This window comes from Mangifera indica, chromosome 3 (assembly GCF_011075055.1).
Source record: "Mangifera indica cultivar Alphonso chromosome 3, CATAS_Mindica_2.1, whole genome shotgun sequence".
In the NCBI taxonomy this organism is placed as follows: Eukaryota; Viridiplantae; Streptophyta; class Magnoliopsida; order Sapindales; family Anacardiaceae; genus Mangifera; species Mangifera indica.
This window is the reverse complement of record NC_058139.1, coordinates 15,624,507-15,643,543: the sequence shown is the minus strand read 5'-3', so window position 1 is coordinate 15,643,543 and position 19,037 is coordinate 15,624,507. Positions and strand designations below refer to the sequence as shown.

The following is a 19,037-nucleotide window of genomic DNA, read 5'->3' as shown; positions in this document are numbered from 1 at the left end:
ATATTCCAAGGACTCATGATCAGTATGGATTACAAATTCCTTGGGCCACAAATAATGCTACCAAGTTTTTAAGGCCCTAACTAAACCATATAATTCCTTGTCATATATAGGATAATTTAATGTTGCCCCACTTAATATTTCACTAAAATAAGCTGTAAGGCATCTTTCTTGCATTAGAACAACCCCTTATACCTATCCTCGATGCATCACACTCAGTTTTAAAATGTTTTAGAAAAATCTGGTAATGCAAGCAATAGTGTAAAACAAAGCTTATCCTTAATTAAATCAAATACATGTTGTTGCTTATTATCCCATTTGAAACTCATACTCTTCTTCATAACCTCAATTAGTGGTGTGGTTATAATACTAAAATCCTTAACGAACCGCTTATAAAAAACTAGCTAACCCATAAAAACTTTGTACTTCATTAACATTCCTAGGTACAAGCCACTCTTTAATAGCCTTAACCTTTTTTTCATTTACTGCTATCCCTTTTGTCATAACAACATAACCTAAAAGCATAATTTGCCAATGCAAAAAGAACATTTTTTTTTTCATATTAGGATACAATTTTTCTTACTTTTACATATCAAGCACACAATGAAAACGCCTAACATGCTTATCTAAGCTTTTACTATATACTAATATGTTATCAAAGTATACAACCACAAATTTACCAATGAAAGAACATAGAACATGGTTCATCAATCTAATGAAAGTGCTAAGTGCATTAGTTAAACCAAATGGCATGACTAATCACTCATACAAACCATGTTTAGTTTGAAATGCAGTTTTCCATTCATTACCTTCCCTCATTCTAATTTGATGGTATCCACTCTTAAGATCAATTTTAGAAAACATATATGAACCATCTAACTCATCCAACATATCATCTAATCTAAGTGTGTAATGACAATACTTACCTGTAATTTTGTTGACAACTTTACAATCAATGTATATACACAAAGTCTCATCCTTCTTAGGTACAAGTAGTATAGGTAGAACACATGAACTTATGTTCTCTCTCATATACCCCTTCTTTATTAGCTATTTGACCTACCTTTAAAGCTTTTTTGTCTCAAGATTGCTTTTATACATTAGTCTATTTGGAATCACAGCTTTGGGTATGAAATCAGTTTGATGTTCTATTCCTCTCTCTTTAGTGGTAATCTATTAGGTATCTCCTCAAAGAACACATCCTTAAAGTCTTACAAAAGATTTGCAACAATACTGGGCAAAGAAACATCAAGGGTAGAGTTAGAGAAATAAGCATATTTATATAAAAGTAAATAGACTTGCCACTTGGCTAGGAAAGTAGCTCTCACATCACTCTCTTTTGCATGAACACTCTTTTTCATTTCCTTATTTTCTCTGTTACACTTGACCTGCCCAGTTTTCTTTTCCACACACTCTAGTGTTTTGTCACTTTGTCTTTCATAATCTGTTATAATTTTCTTGGACTCTCTTGTTTTAAAACTCTCATTTTTTTTGCTTACTTTTTAAATCCTATTTGATTCTTATAAATCTATCTAAGGGTTAAAGTCACAAGAATGAATGATCTCTTATCCATTGTAAAAGAGTATTTATTCTTATATCCATCATATATCACTCTCTTGTCATATTGCCACAAACGCCCCAAAAGAAAGTGATCAACATGTATAGGTACAATATTATATAACATTTTATCTTTATACTTACCAATAGTAAAGAAATTAATACATGTTTTGTTACCTTAACTCCACAATCATTTAACCATTGTAACTTATATGGTCTAAGATGTTTTGATGTAGGTAAGCTCAATTTCTCCACTAACTTGGTCCTAGCAACATTAGTACAACTACTTCCATTGATGATCATACTACACACTTTATCCTTAATATAACATCTAGTATGAAAAATATTTTCACGTTATTCTTCATCATCTTCTTTCACTTGCACACTTAAAACATACCTTTTTGCTAATAATTTCGCTTTTGTAGGGTACTCAACATCATTCTCATAACTAGCATCTACCAAAGGTGGCATCTCATCATCACTCCTCTCATCTTCAGTTTTAATGTCTCTATCCTCCCTCAAAATCAGAGTGCGCTTATTAGGACATTGCAATGCAATATGCCCTCTTCCTAAGTGCTTAAAGCATTTGATATCCTTGTTCCTCCCTTGGGATACCTTGGCCTTGCCCCTTTTATGGCTACCTCTACTCTTTTTAGGCTTGCTTGTCTCATTCTTAGGTTTTCTAAATGCCTTTTCATCTTTTTTGCTCTAATTCAATTTTCATGTAGAAAATGAACCTAAATTTGAACCAAACCATGACACATTGCTTTTCCTTTTGAGTTGCCTCTCTACCTTATTGGTCATATGTACCAAGTCGTCAAGCTCCACTTAATGCTGCAACTCCACAATACTAGCAATAACTTACTAAGCCCATGAAGAAACCTTGTCATGGTTGCTTCTCTATATGCCTCCATATTAGCTCTAAACATAACAATTTCCATTTTTCTATGATGGTCCTTAACACGCTTAGAACCTTGAGTAAGGTTTTGCAAATGCTAGTATAGTTCCCTATAATATGAAGTACAAAAAAATCACCTCCTCATAATAACCTTTATTTCTCCCCAATTGTTAATAGGACACTTTTGGTTTCTTCATCTATTAAGTAATTGTTAATCCCATCAAACCACAACATAATCTATAAATTCAACTATGACCAATTTCACCTTTTTCTCCTTCGACAAAGTTGTGATAGTTAAACACCAACTCAACCCTCTTTTCCTACTCTAAATATAAATTTGGGTCTGATTTCCCTAAAAAAAGAGGCGTTTTAGTTGTGATACTACTCAAATCCTTATTTGGTCTGTCCTCTTATCTACCCCTATTATTCTGCTCTCTATAATATCTATCCTTACCATTCTTATTACCTTTACCACCTCAGTCATCTCTACCACCACTAATGAAATGGCTTGCACCAATAATAGTGTCATTATCATCATTCTCATGTTCCTCATCTGAATCAACTTCATATCTTTTACCACCACACAACTCTAGAGATTTTCTTTGTTGTACCCTTTGTAAATTTGTTATCGTAGCCTTTTGCCTTTCTAGTTTATCCCAATCCTCTCTAAATAGCAAATTCATTCATTTAAATTACTTCTACATAACCTTTATTGTGAAGACTAGATCCATCTTTCTCATCAGCCACACTTTTATCTTTGTCAGTGGAACCTCTATCTTTACTTTGAGACATTGTAAAACCTATAAAGAATTTTAGTAATAAAACAAAGGACCTTACCACACTCCCTTACATGTTTCACTCTACTTAACTAAAAAAAAAATCACTTAACACTTGTGTTTCACACCACAAAATATGGCTTTTCACTCAAATGTTGCTCACACAGTCCCTTTTTTTTTTTTTAAAGTTTTCCCATTAAGTTCTTTATTGAACTAGATAGATCACACTAAGATTACACCTGAAGCAATATTTCTTCAACAAAACTCAGCAAGAAATATGTACATAAATAAAGGAAACAAAGAATAACAAAGGCATATGGCAATAGAGAAGTAAACACGCAAGAACAAATAATGGACAATAATAGAAAACTATGGTAAAGTTGGAAACATATGAAAAGGAAATTTCAGTTTGAGTCACAAGAAACTTGAATTATAAGAAAACAGAAGTCTGATTTTTTTTTTTTATTAATTTTTTTTCAATATCAAATCAAATCAAACTGCACACAATTGATTAACAGTGAAAGCTTGCAAATTGAAGGTATCACTTTAACGCACACAACATGACTAAAAATTGTATAGACAGATTGCAAACAAGGTGAATTAGTAGTAAATAGATGCGAACAAACAAAGAAGTTATGATTTTTTGATAACCAAACTTGAATTTGAAGCCTTGTTCTGATACCAAGATTATACAAACCTCAATGATAATAAAAAAAAGATCCAATATCAATATTCATAGGAAAATAACCCAAGAAAATCTAATAACCAGGTTCAAACATGCAAAAACGGTGACCCAATGGTTATTTGAACCATGAAGTAGAGATATATTGAAAAGGTAGGACACCACTCGCAAGAAAGAGTTGAGAATGTGGGAGGTAAGTCTATGACTGATCGACACAAACATACACTTGATGAGATTAGAAGAGTTCTTTGAGGAACAAGGGGAAAACTTTTATTTCAATATTAAAAAATCATCAAATATATGTTTTTCTTAGGGTAGCCACATTTTTATCCTTAAAGAAAATAATAAAATCCTAATTTAACTAATAATAAGTCGAATATGCCCTAAAAGAGTAGGCTGAAACAAAATATTTTCTAGCTAAATTACAAATAATAAGTTTTCATAATAAAATATAATTAATTTAAGGCCCAACTAGCACAATTAAAGTACAATAACATAAAACACGTGCTCCAAAATAATTAAGGCTAAATATTCCAAGTCTAACCCAAATTGCATGCAGATTCTAATTAATTTAGCCCAAATTTCTTGAATTTGCCTATTTAGAACTCCCTTCGTTTCTTTGTTTTGGCTTTAGTCATTGGTCCTCCTATACTCAAAGGTTCATTACTAGTACTTTGGCAAGAGCTTGCTTGTTTTCTTGGTCTCCATCATTAGGGCTGGATTCGAGCTGAGCTGGCTCGAGCTCGAAATCGAGTTCGGCTCGAACGAGCCCGAAACGAGCCAGGTTTTAACGAGCCCGAACCCGATATCGAGCTTTAAGTTTCAGAGGAATCGAGCTTGAGCTCGAATACGAGCTGGATGCGAGCAGCTCGCTATGGCTCGCGAGCCGATGCTCGTTATAGATCTCGAGCCAGTGGCTCGTTTAGATCGCGAGCCAATGGCTCGTTTGGATCGCGAGCTACTGGCTCGTTGTGGATCGCGAGCCGCTGGCTCGTTACGTGTCACGAGCCAATGGCTCGTTATGGCTCGCGAGCTGAGTCCCTTGACTTGGCTCGCGAGCCAATTCTTATTTAACCAAAAGGCAAACGGTGCCGTTTTTTGGTTAAAATAAGAATTCCCTTCCCTTTAAACATATTTATTATTTTTCCAGCCAGCCTAGTCACTCTTGCTTGCGTTCCAGAGACTTCCATACGCATAAAAACTCTCCTCCAACCAAACTCCAAGCTGCAGTTCCAGTTCCAGTTCCAGACCAAACCAAAGTCCAGCCCTCCGCCATCTGAAAGTTCCGACCTACAGCTGCTCTCCAGTTTTGTCGACAGGCGTTTCTGAAGCGATTCTATTCAAGTCTTCTGACGTCACGTGCCAATCGTAGATTCCAGCGATCGAGAGTTCTACAACGACAATTTTGACGGCGACGGCGACGTGGACGACACAAATATATTTCAGGTTTGTATTTTTCCATTTTTTCACTTTCAATTTTGTAATTTTTGCTTTAAATTGATTGAACCCTAACTTTGGAATTAGGGTTTCTGAATTGGGGGTTTTAAATTTTTTAATTTTTAATATAAAATTTATTCGTCAAGCAGATTGAAATGCGTTGTTCAAACTTGATTAAACTTGCCGTCAAACTTGCAGAAGTACTCGTTGTTTTTTTTTTGCTGTTTTTTTTTGCTTTAAATATAGTTTTTTTTGCTTTAAATATAGCAAATACCTTGATTCAACCCTACCAAATGCAGAAGGTATTAAGTGAGGTCTCACACATGCGCACACACATATATATAAAATTATTGGACAACACCAAGTTTCAAGTCGCTTCATCCTTAAATTTTGATCTGCCAAGATTGTTATAATACTAGATATACAAATAGTGAGTGGATAGCATTAGGCTTCATAACTAGATACATTATTGATAAATTATTAAATATTAATGATAATTTAATTATTTTATTATTATTTTCTTTGATTTTCTTTATTTTTCTCTTTTTTGTCTTTTTTTCCTTTTTCGCCTATTTCATTGGTCTTCAAACTCATAATAGAGGTTTGATGTTTTATTTTAACATGATAATGGAGGAATGAATAGATAACCACATCCATTAAAAGAGCACATTTAGAACATCACAAGGAAAAATTTACTCAGATGCCAAACAATGCTAATAGTTTGTGTGGCTAGCAATCAAAAGAATTAAGGGTTTCTTGAATAGAGGTGGCTTCAAGTTGATTTGGCTTAAAGGAAGTCAAACTGGAATTTAACTACCGTATTAAGTTAGGCTTAAATGGACTTTGTTCTATATTGTAGTTTGGGATGAACTTAGACCTTTTGAAGGTAGATCCAATTCCACCCTCAAATTAGATAAAGTTAGAAGAATAATTGTTTAGACCCACCCTTAAATGTCAGAAAATTAAAGATAAATGATATCCATTTTTAATTGTAAACAAGTTTGGGTAAAAATTTAAAGATATGTTATTAGACCCACCTTCAAATGGATCTGAAATTAAAATTAATAAGTATATTTGGTGCAAAATAAAACTCTAAACTTAGTGTGGAATTGAACTAGTCTGTCATCCAAACATTACATTAAAAACCTAAAGCTCAAATCAGATTTCAGTTCCAGAGATAGGGTTTTAGTCTTTCAAAAAATGGTGTAATGTTTAAATATATTATTTTAATATAATTTATTTATCAATATACATTGAAACAGGTGGATACTTAATTTGTACCATCAAGTTTTGATTTAATGATTATATATGAAGTTATAAAACTTGAAAAGTGACTACTTATTAGATAAATTTAATCAATCTTTTTATAAACCCACACATTTAATTTGTATTAGAATTGTGATTAAACTCTAAATTTCTATGAAATATTTTTTTGGTAAATTGTGACTGATGTAAACATTTTTTATTATATTATATCTAAGTTGATCATATAGATTCTCTTGATTTTTTTTTTTTTGCTCTATTTATATTGATGAGGTTTCACACATAAAAAAAAATACTTATGTTATTGTATTGTTTTCTTTTATATTATTTTCTTTACGCAATGTTTGGTGGTTTTTTTTTTTTTTTAAGTTTTCACTAGTTAATTAGTAAAACAATGGTGGAGTCATGGAGATAAAGTGTTAATTGCTTAAACTGGAATTATGATTATTCCTTTTAGCTTGTGTTGTTACTGAAAATATGTTCATGTATCTAACTAGGTTGTGTTTTTAAATTTTTATTTAAATTGTATCTAACCGTTGGCATGTGATTGTGATGTAGAATATGACATCAAGAAGAGTAGAACCCTCTGGAGCAAGTCGAGCTTCATCTCAAGCATCGACTGCAAGCACAATGGCTCCCTCAATATGTGCATCTGTTAAGAGAAAATCGGTGCAAATTGAAGCACCAATTGATGATGTGGATATTGATTTGGCTGCAATAGGAGATTTTGATGTCTCAGCTTCAAGTGAAGAAGCTGAAGCAATTGAACGTCCTGAAAGCCAAATGGAAGCACCACCTCCTGTTATTCCATCTACTAAGAGGAGGAAAACATCAGTTGTTTGGGAGTGTTATCCCGAAGATAAGTTTGTTACTATTGGCGATGCTACATTTGCAGTTTGCAAGTATTGCCAAAAAAAGCTGAAATTACAAAAGACCAAGGCTACTTCCCATTTGACACGACATATGGGTCAATGTGTCGAAAGGAAGAAAGCAATGGGGAAAGACTTGGTCGTAGGGGGACAAACAGTTTTGGGTTTTGAGCGTTCAACCTCAGGGGTGCCTACGCCAACTGTGGTGAAAACAAAGACTACTTATGAGCATCCCAAGGTTAGTTTGAGTTTAATTATTAACGTATATTATTACTATAGAATTGTTATGAAATTAATTGTATTAACTAATACAATGATTATGGTATTGGTGTTTCAGGTTCGAGAGGCCTTAGCCCATATGGTGATGATATCTGAATTGCCATTTAATTTTGTCGAGCACCCCGACTTCATTAATTTTTGTCACGTTCTGCAACCTTTTTATGAAAAAGTTGGAAGAAAGCAAGTAAAAGCTGATTGCTTTAGGGTTTATCAAACAGAGCGTGACAGATTGAAAAAGGTTTTTGAGGAGACAAGAAGGATTAGTATTACTACTGATCTTTGGAAGTCAGATCATCAAAGTATTGAGTACATGGTACTCACAGCGCATTGGGTGGACTAGTCGTGGTCCTTAAATAAACAAATTATAAATTTTGTGCACCTACCTCCACCTAGGAGAGGAATAGACATTGCAGCAGCAATATTTGACTGTCTAAAGGGGTGGGGGATTGAACATAAGGTAAAATCAAATTTGTAAATTATTTATCAAAACACATATAATTTTATTGCATATCATTTCATTAATATTCATTAATTTTGTTTGTAGGTGGAAACTGTCACAGTAGACAATGCTTCTGCAAATGATAGTTTTGTTAAAAGATTAAAGGAAGATTTTCAAATGCAGAGAACTTTGTTGTGTGATGGAAAACTTTTCCATGTTAGGTGCACTGCTCATATTGTAAATTTGTTAGTTCAGGATGGGGTGGCCGTGATTAAACCCATCATAGACAATATTCGGGAAAGTGTAAAGTTTGTCAAAGCTAGTGAGGCAAGGCAAAAAAATTTTGCCAAAATTGCTATGCAGTGTGGAATTAAAGAGAGGAAGCTAGTTTTGGATTGTGCTACACGATGGAATAGCACATACAAAATGCTAGTGACAGCACTGCAATTCAGAGAGGTCTTCCTTCGGTTTATGTTTGCTGAGTCAAGTTATATTTATTGTCCAACAAGGGAAGAGTGGGAGAGATTGGAGGTTGTCTGTGATTTCTTAGAAATATTTGATGATATAACAAAAATAATTTCAGGGTCACAGTATACCACTGCAAATAGATACTTTCAAGAAGTGTTTAGGATAAAAGAGGTCTTGAGAGAGCGAGAATTTGATGAAGATTATTCTATATCAATGATGGTGCGAGCAATGTCAGAAAAATTTGACAAATATTGGGGTGAGGTGAATTTCCTGATGACGATTGCTAGCATCATGGATCCCAGGTAATTAATTTTCAATTGATTGGGTTTATTATAATATATATGTATATAAAGAACATGTTTCTAACTAATTAGTTTGCTTGTGATGATTTCAGGATAAAGTTTTTTATGATTACTTTGGCATATCCCACTTTATATGGTGAAGAAAATGCCCCTGTAGAGATAGAAAATGTAAAAAGGGCATTAGAAAAATTATACGGAGAATACGTTGACATGTTGTCATCAAGAAATTCATCAACCGCATTTGCACATCCAGAACATCAGCCAAAGACCCAACAAGCACCATCAAGTACATCAGGTACATTAGATCATTGATTCATTGTCATTAAATGGAACTTTATAACATATCATAAGTTCTAACATTTAATTTGTAGGTAAATCATCAAGCTCTCGATATTCAGAGACAAGACATTATGGTCCTGGATATAGTTGGATGCGTTTGAAGGATCATAAGGAGAAAACATACTCAGTAGAAAGTAAGAAGTCTGAGTTAGAAATGTATTTGGACGAGCATTGTGTTGAGATACCGGATGATGTCAACTCAACGGACTTTAATGTGCTTCACTGGTGGAGAGACAATCAATACAAGTATAAAGTCCTTTCACAAATGGCAGTCGATATCTTAGCAATTCCTATTACAACAGTGGCTTCAGAGAGCGCATTTAGTGCGGGTAGTAGAGTGATTAACTTGTACAGGTCAGCTCTATCTCCAGAAACAGTTAACATGCTTATGTGTGGAGCTGATTGGATGAGAACACGTTATAAGATGAAAAAACAAGATGAGGTAGTCAATAACTTATCACAACTATATGATCTTTAAATTGATTTTTCATTTAACTGTTGATAGTATGATTAATAGCTTTCATTAATTTTTAATTTCTTGAAGATTGAAGTTGAAAATGAGATTGCTAAGATTATCTTGCCAGATAAATTATGACTAGGTAAATAGGTGAGAATAGTCTAGCCTTGAAGATTCTTCTTTCTTAAATGTGATTGCTGATATCTCAAATTATTTGCCTGCATAAATGTGTTATCTAGTTACATGTTATCTGTGAGTTTTTTGTTTTGGTGGACACAGTTGTCACTGGTTGAGAGTCTGTTTGTGCTGAAGAATTGAAGATGCTTAAAGCTGAAATGGAGAAAATGAAGAGGTATGTACTGATTTTTTCCTTTTGGAATTGAAAGGCTTTTTCATTGTTATATTGTGTACCTTAGTGTGTTAGGATAATATTCTTTTTCAACTTGGGATCCAAAGGTGTAAAAAATGACAAGGACAAAGCACATCAGACACGTCAAGGGGATTGAGTTGGCTCGTGGCATAGTTCTATACTCAGGTTACTCCCCCAAATAAATTGAGAACCATTTTAGATTATTCCTGTGAAATATTTCTTTAATGTCATTTGAAGTTGGTTTTCAAAATGCTTGTTGTGATAGGATGAGGAGAATGCATTACTGGAGCAGGCTTTTGCACTGTCCATGAATATTCCCGGATCTGATGTTTCCGTGGTTGATGCTGATATTTCAGATGCAACTAATGAAGACAAGGAGTTGGCATTGGGTAGGTTCTTTTCTGTCATAGCATGCATCTTAAGTTACGTAGAATGTACAAGCCATTAATCTGCATCACTTTTGCTGTCATTTTTTCCCCTGTGTGTTAAATTTGTCATGGCCACTTCCCGCTGATTTGGAACTCAATCAACCAAAATGAAGTCCAAATAATACATTCCAAAATTGGGTTTCCATGTTGATGATGTTTAGTTTATTTGTACTCCTTTATTACTTCAGAACAATCATAAAATGAGTAGGTTAGATTTTACTTTGTTTAGGGTAATTTCAGTGTACCTGCAACTAAATATGAATTTATTAAGCAATTGCATGGTCTATTTTGGTACTGTTTCATGTATGGGCTGCTTTGGTTTTTCTTGAACTTGTTTTGAGTTGTTTTTCCTGAAGGCTTGTGGAATTAGATCTGTATTGTTATAATTAGGAATCTCTGCTTGTATATTCTTATTGCAGTTACACTGAGAGGTTTGATAAAGTGAAACTTGACAAAATTGTTGAAAATGTCTCTGAGCTTCCTGACCCAAAGGTACTCTATTTAATTGTGTTTATTCAAGAGAAATAGTTATTTTAAGCTTCTTGTTGATATCTTAACTGTGATTTTTTTTTTAAAAAACTTTTAGTACTTCTCTTATCCAAACAACTGTCCTCTTACAGCTTGACCCTGCTATTCAAGAAGCCTTCGATGTGGCATACGACAACATATATGCTCTTCATCTTGCTCAGATATCAGCTGAGCAAAGTGTGGAGAATATGAAAGTAAGTCAACATTCTTGCCTGCTTCTTTTTCTGCTTTATACATGAACGTTGAAGTATTCCAAATTTGTCAGGGTGTTAAATGCAGAAGGGTGGCAAGGAGCATTGGTTCTGTTGGTCTTTATGTACCAGGAGGGACTGCTGTTTTACCATCAACTGCTTTGATGCTCTCAGTGGTAAGTTATTCTAGTGTATAGTATGAATTAATTGTCCTAGTTTACTGACTACATTATCAACTTTAATTGTTTGTTGACTTTGGCTGGATTTAATTAGCATTGAACTTATTATGTTTGCCAGCCTGCTCAAATTGCTGGTGTAAAACTATTGTTCTGGCGACTCCACCAAGTCAGGATGGCAGCATATGTAAGGTATTTCACTGGTTGAATAATGATTTGGAAAGATTGCTTTCTTTCCTGTTAGATTTCTATGGAGAGATCACTTACTGTGAGCTATTCAATGTTTTATTGCAGGAGGTACTGTATTGTGCCAAGAAAGCTGGTGTGACTCACATCCTTAAAGCTGGAGGAGCACAGGTTTGTATGCATAAAGCAATCCTCATATGTGGTTGCGTACTAAGGAGTATTTTCTTTTCAATGTTGGCTTCCTATTTAGGTTTAAAATATATGCTTTATATAATTTAACAATTTTTGCTTAACAGGCCATATCTGCTATGGCTTGGGGGACAGAATCTTGCCCAAAGGTATGAATTTTCTGAAAATTTATTTCTTGGTGTAATTTAATTCTGATATGTATTCTCATTTCTTTTGTCGGTTGCTTAAAATATTTATCTCAGTTTGAGTATAATTGTGTTTTTTAGATGAATTGATTGATAGTTTATAAATGTAAGACATTGATAGATAACACAATCCATGTTTTTTGCATTTTCATTATTCTGAATGTATGAATTTCTTTGTTAAAGGGATGTTTAGCATAAAATTCACTGTTTTAAGTTTTTGTAGTTCAAATACAGATTTAAAAAAAAAATAATTATTGAAAATTGTGTTACTTTTGATACAAAAATGTTCCTCTTCATCAATTTGCAGGTTGAGAAGATTTTTGGACCTGGAAATCAGTATGTCACAGCAGCAAAAATGATTCTCCAAGTATGTATTCTTTTCCTTGACTTAAGATTAGCTTATTTTCCATTCTTGTAAAGGTAAAATAAGAGATAAACGTGCAGATTTGTTTCTCTGGTCATTTTGATTTGGTTTATTCATGTTTGTATCTGCCCAACAGAACAGTGAAGCAATGATTTCAATTGACATGCCTGCTGGTCCTTCAGAAGTTTTAGTCATCGCAGACAAATATGCTAATCCTGTTCATATAGCTGCAGATTTGCTTTCTCAGGTAGTTGATTGCAAATTGTAAATACAATTTTTTTTGTATTTGTGCATGTGCAATAATTTGCATCTGTTTACACATAATTGAAATTTTCATTGCAGGTAAAATCCTCTATGTTTTATTTTAATATGATATTATTTAACTTTGAAGCAATGGTAAGAGATATATTACTAACGAAGAGCATTAGACATTTTTGTATGTTTAGAAGTGATTTGCAGTTTAAGTTGGCTATCAGCCCTTTTTTGTTCTATTATCATTGTCAAGTATTGGTGTCACTAATTATTGGGGTTTGTTTGCAGTTCCTCGGAACTTCAGATTGTTAGAGGAACTTGAACGTGGAGAAAAAGGTATTGGAGATGGTACCGTCAGCTATGGGATGGATGATGGAGATGGCATTTACATGCGCTCCTGGACTGGCACTGTCATCGGTCCTCACAATGTAATTGCATCTTCATTTGATTGATAAATTATGTATGTTATATAGACGTTCTATCAGTTGAAACCATACAGTTGTGTGCACACTGGCATAGATATTAAAAGCAGTGAACTTCTTATTGATGCAGCAAGTATTAACTTCTGTTTATGACCTAAGTAGGCAGGGGATATAATTTCTGACTGATTTATGTATTAATTATCAACCTTAAGCCCACAATGTCTCGTGCTCTTGGGATTTGCTGGGGTGAAGGGTTGTGATCAACGAAGTTCATGTTACTATTGATTGAAATTCACTTTTGCTTTTTTTTTTCTCAAATTCAGTTTTCTGTATTCTTGTGGGAAATCTAGAACTAAGTTTCAAGGTTTTTATAAATGGTGGATTGGGGTAGAACTGGTGTGGACTTTTAGTTGTACTGCACAAAAACACCTACACATGAATGAAAGAATGAGGAAATTTGAGGTCAGTGTGTACAGTCAACTTGTTCAATGAAAAGATTATCAGATAGTAAGTTTTTGAATTTATGTCTGTCTGTATTGGTTTTGGATGAAGTGTACTAGATTCTTTGCTACTGATTGACATTTGTTCAACATTACTTATTACTATCACTTGGAAATGTGGGATTCATTTTGTGAATGATTTTAAGATATGGCGTTTATAACTTAAATTTTATGGGGTTTTTGTTAGATAATAATTGGACAATCCATTTCTAAATTTTATTACTTAACAAATAACTTACTACTTGAAATACGAATCCAATCAGAAAGAAAAAAGTCAAACTACAAGAGCAAAAAAAAATTCATTTTATTTAGATTTTCAGACTCATTCATTGTTTACAACCAGTTTAGAAAGATTTTAGAATGATCTTAGATTCATAAATAATATAGATTTAAAGATACTGTCATATAATTTGGTTATCAAATGATTATCACTGATGCCACATGGAAAGTATGGTGAGGATTTAACTTCAGATAAGGAAACGAATGAATCTTATAATCATTTCTTGAACTATATTTTGGTTTCTTTGTTGGTATTATCTTTAGGTGGGTGAGAACATGTGCTTGCATCTATGTTATCGGCAAAGGACCTAGTTTTATCCTCAGTATAAATTCATAACTGAAATTATGTCACATGTTGTAGGTAGGAGTTGATTATATTTAATCTTGGAATTATTTTGTATTGACAATATTTTATTAATTTGGATATTACATTGAATCTATTAAGTTCCGGGTTGACATGAAAGTATAAATATTATGTGGTCCTTACTTACCCTTTGAATCTTTGAGTTTCAGATTGATGCTTTGTAAGCTCAGCTCGCAAGCTCGTTATGAAGCTCGGCTCGTTAGCTCGTTATTGAGCTCGGCTCGTTAGCTCGTTATGTAGCTCAGCTCGTCAGCTCGTTTGTAAGCTCGATGGCTCGGCTCGTTATTCATTAGCGATCCTAGATCGATTATCGGCTCGATATTGGCTCGTTCAACAGACTCGCGAACAGATCGCGAGCCAGCGAGCTCGAATACGAGCTGCATTTTTGTGCAGCTCGGCGAGCTCGAGCCACGGCTCGGCTCGAGTGAACAGTAACCGAGCTGAAACCGAGTTTCCCTGTGTTCGGGCTCGGCTCGGCTCGAATCCAGCCCTATCCATCATTATCCTTCAAAAATCTTATTTAATGTTGTTAGATCTCCACTGCCACACACCCACTAAGTGGAAGGTCTATAAAATAAGCTTCCATCAATTGATGAGGAAGATCTAAATTTCACGTTAGCACGACATTTATTAAAAATTGTTGTAGTGACAATGCAGTGTTGTCCAATACCAGCAACCAAGCGCAGCCAGAGTTGATACTTATGGCAACAAATATTACAAAAAATTTAGGATAATGACTTAATTTTCCTGATTTACATAAAATTTGAGTACTTTAATATGTAAAATAGAACTCTAAGAATGTGCACATATAGCTATTTTTTTAGGAATACGGTCGACTACATTATTTGCTTTTCAAGTTGTTGTACTTGTATTAGTAACCTTTGGGATTTATGAATATTTAAATTTCTTTACATTTGACTGATTAGTGCAATGTGGTGAGGTATATGGGTAATGTAAAGAGTAAGAATGTCCATGAGCTAAAAATTAAAGCTAGTTTTAGGGTGAAGAACGGACCCCCCAACTCTACCTCACTGTCCAGTCGACTGACAGTAGATGAAAGAAGAACGAACGAACTAACCAACGGACCTACCATGGCAAAAGCAAAGGCGCACCACCGATAAAGCAATTAGTGTGGGTTTTCATTCCTTCGTAACCCTTTCCCTCTCCTTTTCTCTCTCCCTTCCCTTCAATATCTCTCGCCTTCCTCAAACTCCGTCCCTCTCCCAATGCAATATTCTCGACCATCCAAACATATTCTTGAATCATCAATATTCAATCAGTATGTATAATCCAATCTTGGAATCTTAATTTGCTCTGTTTTGGTGATTCTACAGAAGAAATATTTGTCATTCGATTTCATATCCATTTATTTCCATCATGTCCTCCACTGTGATATCCAATCCGGTAACTAACTCTGAACGCTCCAAAAGGAAAAAGAAGAAGAAATTTTCCCAATCCAAACACCAAAACAACAACATACTTAGATGGAAGTCTGAGGCTCAGCAACAAATCTACTCTTCTAAACTTATTCTAGCTTTAAACCAACTCACCATCACCAACATCTCCTCCACATCTGCCTCTGGAAGAGGACGAGCCGTTCGTGAAGCCGCTAACCGCGCCTTGGCCGTCGCTGCCAAAGGAACCACCCGCTGGAGCCGAGCCATTTTGACTAATAGACTCAAGCTCAAGTTTAGAAAGCAGAAGTCGCACAGAGTGCTGTCACCGTCTTCGTCGTCCGTCGTGGCAACCGGAAGTAGCCGGTCAAAGAAGACGAGATTTAGCGTTTTGAAGTTGAAAAGGAGTTTGCCGACTGTGCAGAGGAAAGTTCGCGTTCTTGGCCGGTTGGTTCCCGGTTGCCGGAAACAACCTTTGCCGGTTATTCTAGATGAAGCTTCTGACTATACAGCCGCGCTTGAGATGCAAGTAAGAGCCATGACGGCTATTGCTGAGCTACTCTCTGGTGGTGGCGGCTCTACTTCAAGCTCTCCTTCAACCTCTTGATGGTGACATTCAGTCTTGTTAATTTTGACGCGTATTTTCCTTTATCTCTGTGTTATCACTTTCTCCTTCGCTAAGTAATCTCCTCTCCTCTCCTCTCCGGTTGAATACATATTTTCTTTCCCCTTTTTTTTCTCTCTGTTTCCAATTCATATTAACAACAATTGACTGCTTAATTGTTGGTTGTATGGTTTTGCTGCTTAATGATTAAAAATTATACATATTCCAGGTTTTGTTAAGTGATGCAAATCCATTCAATTAGTGTTTCATGAAGAGGGCATTCAAACATTCTACTATTAAATGTTATTTATTGGTGTTCAAGTAAAGCTGGACGCACATGGAACCCCGTGACATGAAAATGACAAAAGGATATGGGCAGATCGGGAGGTCAATTATTTGGTGGATGTGAAGTGAAATGTTATCAGAGAGAAGGGATGGGGGAAAAGAAAGAGAGAAGAGAGGGAGCAGAGGGAGATGGATTCGGTCATATCTGAGTTACCAAAATGCCTTGAATTGAATATCCAACCCCTCCACTGTCCAAAAGTTGGCGAAATCGCCAAGAATTTGTGAGGAAAGTGGGACATATTATGTGGGTGGTTGTCCTCACTTGGACAAAACCCCTTTGATTCAGTACATGATACACTACCCCTTAAAATTAGTGAGCCGTTAAGAGTGCCCAGACAAATCAAAGGCGGTTTCTCAAAGGTTTCATCACCATTCATGAATTGGATTGATGGAAATTTGAACAAAAATTAAAGTGGAAGTGCCTATTTGCATTCATTATGTTGGTGTGTTGTTGGGGCATACAAGCATCAGACCTGCACATGCAACCATGTGCGCATATTTATGCCTCACCCTCTTTTTCAGCAGCAAAAACAGTAGACCACAGACCCACCCCTTTTTTTCATCTTCTCCTTTTTCAAATGAGTAATCAGTAAATAAAAATTCTATCCTTCTTTTCTTTACTTTTGACTGATCAAATTCAACTCGCTTGCAAAAACCCATATCTCTTTTGTGTTTAGCTTTAACTATTTAGACAGTAGAGACATGGAGCGAAAGGAGTCCTTTTTATAGCTGTTAATGGATGCCTAGTTAAAAACCATAAAATATTTTCACTAATCCTATCCCTCTTCCTACTAAATGTTACTAATGTCACATGCTACAATCATAACATATAATATACCACACTCTTATCTGGATTTTCGAGATTCTTTCGTTTATTATCCAAAGATATCAACGTCGATATGCGTATCAAGCACAGAGAGTATGATTCAGTAAAACTTATAATCTTCAACAATCGGCATTAATCTACAAAGAATTTAAATATGATAATCAATATTTCTTAAGTGTTAATCGACAAGAATATGTACTTTCAGTTTCGAATATTTGAGGAGAACTAATTGATTCCAAAGAGACCCACATGAGTAGCCACTAAAAGCAAAGAAGCAAGCTTTTCTGTGTGCTGTTTGAATTCTGTTTGCCATTTTTCTACCTATTCAATCATTTAATTATAACTTACCATAAAAAATGGTGCTCAATCGATTATTTTTTGTGCTGTTTTGAATAATTTAATTTATTAAATAACTACTTATTCACCCCATTTTTTTATTTTTTAAAATAAATAGAAGAAGAGAGGAATTAATAAACCTCATTTTTATACTTTCTAATTAATTGGAATGATCAATATAAAGGAAAATCATCATCTATATTGGATTTGATGGATCTCCAAATTCAAAACACCCGCTTATAATTGAAGTAGTTGAGGGAACTAATCAATTATCATAAAAAAAAATATTTTTTAATAAAATTTTTAAACATAATATAAACACACTAAATTCTTTGTTTTGAGAAGCTAAAGAGCTCCCCCATCATCTGTACCATATATTACTAATCTTCTAATTTCATGAAATTTAAAAATATATATATATATTTATTATCTCATTTCCCAAGGAATAAAAACACAGACTATAATAAAGCGCACATAACAATTAGCCCTCAAATTAATCTGCAATAATAAGCATAACATTGTCATAGTCAATAACAAAATTAATCAAAAAGTGAAAAGGCTAGGTGGTACTAGAGCCCCATTTTACCGAAGAAACAAAAAGACCCTCGAGCCCCCAGTGTTATTGCTTTATTAATACATTTACTATGAAAGGAATAAATGGGACTTTTACTTTAGGAACATTAATAATTAATGGGCCAAAGGACTATTTACCACCCAAAGAATGTGCATTTCCTAAGTTTTCCATGTTAACTTTGAAAATTTCATTTACCCACCTATGGGCTGTTAAAATTAACTGAGTCCGTTAGTTATATCATTCCCCCCCTCCCTTAAACCCTAAAAACTAACAATTTCCCTAACTCAAGTTTTAAAAAATAGCATTTTCCCTCCTAGGGTTTTCAATTTTTCAATTCAATTTTTCGGTGTCGTTTCTTCCTCTCTGGCACGGTCTTCTTCTGGCGGCTCTCCTAGGAGCGGTCGTTGAGGAAGACGAGTCATCTTTTTCGAGACAAAGATGAGTCATCTTCGTCTTTGGATGAAGATGATAATTCTTCGTCAGAGATGAAGATAAGTCATCTTCATCTCAACAGAGATGACTCGTCTTCATCGACGACCACTCTAAGAGAGCCACCAGAAGGAGACCATGATGGAGAGGAAGAGGCGTCGCCTGGAGGTCATCGGAGAGGAAGAAACGATGTCAAAAAATTGAATCTGAAAAATTTAAAACCTTAGGGGGGAAAATGTTGTTATTTAAAAATTGGGTTGGGGAAAATTGTTAGTTTTTAGGGTTTAGGGTGGGAAATTAAATCAAATTTAAGTTCATTTTTTATAATACAA

General features: G+C 34.6%; 2 protein-coding genes and 1 pseudogene across 3 annotated transcripts; all 3 read left to right on the top strand.

The window, feature by feature from the left end:
* The first annotated feature begins 5,066 nt into the window (after positions 1-5,066).
* Positions 5,067-10,103, top strand: LOC123212082 (zinc finger BED domain-containing protein RICESLEEPER 2-like). Of its 2 annotated transcripts, XM_044631121.1 has the most exons (8): positions 5,067-5,356; positions 7,169-7,717; positions 7,817-8,215; positions 8,303-8,967; positions 9,060-9,262; positions 9,339-9,748; positions 9,851-9,913; positions 10,043-10,103. In XM_044631121.1, the coding sequence occupies exons 4-7, from the start codon at positions 8,375-8,377 to the stop codon at positions 9,899-9,901; spliced, it is 1,257 nt and encodes a 418-aa protein (XP_044487056.1). In that variant the 5' UTR covers positions 5,067-5,356; positions 7,169-7,717; positions 7,817-8,215; positions 8,303-8,374; the 3' UTR covers positions 9,902-9,913; positions 10,043-10,103. The 2 variants fall into 2 exon arrangements, with proteins under 2 accessions (XP_044487056.1, XP_044487055.1); XM_044631120.1 differs by having other exon boundaries at positions 9,851-10,103.
* Positions 10,104-10,228: 125 nt separating this feature from the next.
* On the top strand, positions 10,229-13,345 carry LOC123211583 (annotated as a pseudogene).
* A 1,837-nt stretch (positions 13,346-15,182) lies between these two features.
* Positions 15,183-17,160, top strand: LOC123210682 (transcription factor bHLH147-like). The gene has a single exon (XM_044629166.1). It carries the CDS (start codon positions 15,575-15,577, stop codon positions 16,196-16,198), a length of 624 nt encoding a protein of 207 aa, XP_044485101.1. The 5' UTR covers positions 15,183-15,574; the 3' UTR covers positions 16,199-17,160.
* Positions 17,161-19,037: the final 1,877 nt, after the last annotated feature.